This window comes from Saccostrea cucullata, unplaced genomic scaffold (assembly GCF_032062105.1).
Source record: "Saccostrea cucullata isolate Sc308-1 unplaced genomic scaffold, CSIRO_AGI_Scuc_v1 ctg10675, whole genome shotgun sequence".
Classification (NCBI taxonomy): domain Eukaryota; kingdom Metazoa; phylum Mollusca; class Bivalvia; order Ostreida; family Ostreidae; genus Saccostrea; species Saccostrea cuccullata.
Genome location: NW_026923917.1, coordinates 7114 through 11949, shown reverse-complemented (window position 1 = coordinate 11949; position 4836 = coordinate 7114). Strand labels below are relative to the sequence as shown.

The following is a 4836-nucleotide window of genomic DNA, read 5'->3' as shown; positions in this document are numbered from 1 at the left end:
GGTCCTCTCCCCCTCCTCATCCTTCTTGAATTGTTACGTGATAGGATAAAAAAAAAGGTGAATTATTTTAGGAACATTATATCAATTGTACAGAATGCATTTCTCAGTTTTATTTTCAGTATAGTGTTTAAATGTGTTATTGTTCATGATTTTAGATAAGTTCATATGACAACCCAATATGTACATTATATGTACACAACTGTAAAGAAATCCTTATGTTTTGTTAATTATGTTTGTTGTCTGTTAATTAAGTTTGTGAATGTTTATTTCAATAAAGCAGGTAATAATATGACTTTATTTCCTTTTAATTTCACAAAAGATACATAGAATATATCAATAAGAATAAAACATAGGATTCAACAATATATAAATATAGCCCTTTGATGAGGTCAATCCATAGATATATCGACTTCACAGAAAAGCATATCGACCGAGCACGAAGTGCGAGGTCGATATGCTTTTCTGTGAAGTCAATATATCTATGGATTGACCGAATTAAAGGGCTACATTTGTTATATTATTTTTTACATAGATTGACAAAACAAATTATGAAAATAATTGGAAAAGTTTTCTCCCTTTAACAATTAGAGACTAGAGATCAAGATAAATTACACCGTTAAATGTAAATGCGTTTCCTTTATATTGATGGAGTGATTTAGACGATTTACTCATTCAGAATACTTCATTTATTTGATTGAGTTTTGTATCAATATTTGACACACATATTGAATATGTTTTAATTAATATGAAGTAATCCTAATCCAATGCCTTCTTTTGTCTCATCAAATAGAGTACATTGAAAAAAAGTTTAGTAAAAGTTGAAATAAATATTTTTTTTTCTAGAAACATCAAATCATACACTGTATTAGCTTTGATTGAATACAGTACTATTTTGTTTCACAGAAATTATCTCCATTTTAAGAAACCTCAAGTCAATATGCATTTCAGATTCTATAAATAGAAACTCAAGTCTTTATGCTGTTATATACTAAATCATGTGATCAAGTTTGAGCCAATCAGAGAGCTGGGGATAAATGATAAAAATAATATAGACTGGTATCATCAGATTTATTGAATACTTTCATTAGGAGGTTGGCTTTACATTTGGTTCTTATTGCAGAGTTTTCCCTCATGTCCTAACACCCACTAATTATCATCCTACTCTTCTAGAATAATCCGTGTAAATTGTCAACATTTAACAGCCATATCTTGTTTAAAGTTCAATACTATGATATCAGAATTATTAACTTGGATTACCAAGTGTTCAATGGGAAGTTTGACAATATTGGATGAAACTGATGAATTTTTAGAAATAAATGATACTACATGTAGTACTACAATGATTCTGAATGTTTTCACCTCATCAATTTTCTCTCGTTATCCAAACAGGCCTAAACCTAAACCATAAACTGAGAAAAGAAACAAGTCCACAATTTGACTGTGAATATCTTGAGGATTATTTAACATATGTGTTTAAAAAGATAAAGAATAGTATTATATTCAAATTCAAAATGTCAAAGTGCTCACCAAGTGTTTAAGATAAGTAAGTTGTCAATATATATTAACTTATTGATACAACTGCTGTTATGCTCAATAACTTTTAAAGGTGCATAGACACACATTTGAATTTAATACTTTCTGTATGATATCACGACTTGTATATATTGAAATATATATTGAAATAACATTTCGAAATTGCCACTTTTCCTATATATTAAGAATAAAATTAAAATTCGTGAAAGTGCAAGGATGTGTCAATCATACCCATCCAAAAATTTAAAGTTTCCATAACTTTTAGATGAAATATGATTTTTAATATATTTTCGTGTGAAATGCTAAATTACAGAATATACGTGTCGTGATATTAAACAGAAAAAATAAAACTTCAAATCTGTGTCTATGCATCTTTAAAATATAATTCCAAAATCAAATACGTATTCTGCAATATGGTTGAAAATTGGGAACAGGTGATCATAACACGTGACCTTGATTTTGTTTGATGTCAAATACTATAAAGTGTTCTTAGTAAATAGCATTTTAGATCTATCTAATATTCAAGAACAAAAACGGGAAAACCTGAAATAAAGTATTGTTTGAAATCGGATTATTCAGATAAGGAAGTTTCGATATTAAAGGGATGAATTGTACAAGATTAAAATTGCACAATTTTATTAAGTGATCGCGTGACAATTCTATTTCATGAATACCCAAAAATATGGTTATATTACTATTAATCCGAGATTTCTCAGACTCTTACCCCTGATTTTATATTCTTCTGCACAAGTCACAATATAAAAGCATGGGTTAGAGTCAGAGGAATCTCGGATTATATTACTATATTCTAAAACAATCTTCTAGTTAAACTACCGGGGTATTTTCCTTGTGCAAGAGACGCAATGTGCATTTTGAGATCATTCATATGTACATGTGTCTTCGCACACAGGTGACAATATTTCGCCTTCCAGACAGATGTATGGTCAGTAACTTCTCCCCGTTGATGAATGGACCAGGAATCAATATTTTAAAAAGGAAACAAGGATTGAAACATAGATTAAGACCTTAATTCAGTTGAAACTTCTCTGGTGCCAAACTTTTAAACCCCACTAAGCACATCAGAATTTGGTCACAAAAGTTATATATTTCTTACTATATATTTCTTACAGAAATTAAGGTTGCTATAAGTAAACAATGTCTTCAAATGATATATTAACCTTTATCCATCATCTTTAAAATGAGCTTTAATCAAATGTTTCCTACTACATTAAAGAGCACAAAATATCAATAACATGTACAAGTTTTCCCCAGTCTGCAAAACTTCCCAGAGGCGTTAGCAAAATCTGTAACGCGCTTACAAACAGACTATGGTACTAAATAGGAAGTTAAGGACAGATGATATAACCAAACTTTTGTCAGATCAAAGACTTTGAAAATAACAACTTGGGTCATGCTTAAATGAGTAAAATGAATAACTTTCACCGCGTACTTTTTAATTTTTAATTCAAATTTCCACAAGAATGGAATTTGAAGTGGAAAATTTTTGTATAGATTAATAACGATGGTTTCAGAAGGGTAGACTTTTGAACATCACAGAAGGTTTACAATTTCTTTATATTCTAGAAATTTATTATTTGCATCATTTGCAATTAAATAATGCTAAAAAATATATACCAATCCAGGCATCCATTTTTTGTTCGTATCATCTGTCCTTAATACATTATTACAACCCGTGCGCATTTAGTTCGTCCCCTAAAAATTCATTAGCAAAGAATCTTAACAAATATTCTTTTCTCATGCGAAAAACCTACGCTTCGGAGTTGAAACCCTCTACGACGCATTACCGAACCCCAACATGCGTCCCTTTACATGGTGAAAGAGGCAAGGAATAACGTTTTTCGGGGGTATAAATGACAAGCTAAAATTTGATGAAAATGAAATGAGCTGCTGAACTTGAACTTACAAAGTATGAGCCAACCTCGTAGATTTGAAACAATATTATTAAGGTTATGTAAAGGTATAGCATGTCTGAAAAAAATCAAACTCGAATAATCTACCAATACCTCTACTTCTTAATTGAAAAATAAAAATAGTTTTTTTAAAAAAAAAAAAAGACTCTTTATTTAATAGCGCATATATAATTTTAATAAATCATACGTGGTTCTTTGAAAGAAAAATTCCATTCCATTCAATTTTTTACAAAAATTACGTAAGACCATTAAACATTCCCTTCCCATAACTAAGTTTCAAACAACATATTAGATTTATCGGTGCTACATGTATTTATAAAAATATATTTTCTCGCTTCTTCAATAAGGCCTCTTTTATCACACAACTTCACGGCCCCCTGGTTGTCTGTAATAGCTCCTTTGCTTCCCTACAGCCTACAGCTTTGCCGGGGTCTGAGTAAGCGCTTTCCGGATTTCCTTGACGACTTTTCCCGCACATCCCCAATGTAACGTCACGCCCGATCCCCCGTGTCTGTAGTTATGTACGATCTAAAAATAAAAATTATAAAAATGAAATAATAAAAATAAAGGAGCGGATCATACAGTTAACTACGTCAGGTTAGATGTGTAATTATGTTATACTTACGAACCATACTTACCATTTTTCCTGTCGGGAGCCTCTGAGTTTCAAGCCGTACCCCGGAACCTCGGTGTGGACGTAGTCCGACCCAGTGTTGGATTATTTCTGCATCCTGCTCAAAGAACAAAATTCAATATTAATGTAGAACTTATGCATCATCTTAAGTTAATATCTTTGCACCTTATTTATGTTAGGGGACTAATGGTCCACATAATCTTTACACCAACTGGTGTTATGATTCAATCCTTGATTGCTTGTTCGTTTTTCGAAATAAATGATACCTTTAGACTTGGTATTAGTTCTAGACAACCCTCCCAAATTGCCTTGCGATCAACGTCATCAATTTTTGTGTTCCAGTTGCCAGTCTGACCAGTTCCGCCAAGTATGACAGCGTCAGATCTAGATAATTACACACAGCACAACATCATTGGGTATTCGAACACGCCATAATAATGAATAATCAAACACATCATAAATAACCGATACCCAAACAGACCATAACAATGGATACATGATAAAATCAAACACACCATAACAATGAATGTCAGTTTCAACGTAATATTCGGTAAATCACTAACTAATCCAGTTCTTAAAATGTGCAAATATTTTTTTTACTGGAGTGTATTCATTAATTCATGTTTAAATGGGTCAATATTAAATGATCAATCAATTAATTTCAAAACTGACAAAATGTTTTTGTGAGAAAAAAGAAAGAGGGCTAGTTTAAAGTCAATGACCCGTTCCTCAAATTTA

At 31.3% G+C, this 4836-nt stretch overlaps 1 protein-coding gene across 1 annotated transcript; it reads right to left on the bottom strand.

The window, feature by feature from the left end:
- Nucleotides 1-3600: 3600 nt before the first annotated feature.
- LOC134265256 (D-amino-acid oxidase-like) lies at nucleotides 3601-4490 on the bottom strand (the record flags this gene model as incomplete). The annotated part of the gene is made up of 3 exons (XM_062747501.1): nucleotides 3601-3992; nucleotides 4103-4195; nucleotides 4365-4490. Coding segments are annotated over 3 exons (333 nt in total), but the record flags the coding sequence as incomplete, so codon positions are not given.
- Nucleotides 4491-4836: the final 346 nt, after the last annotated feature.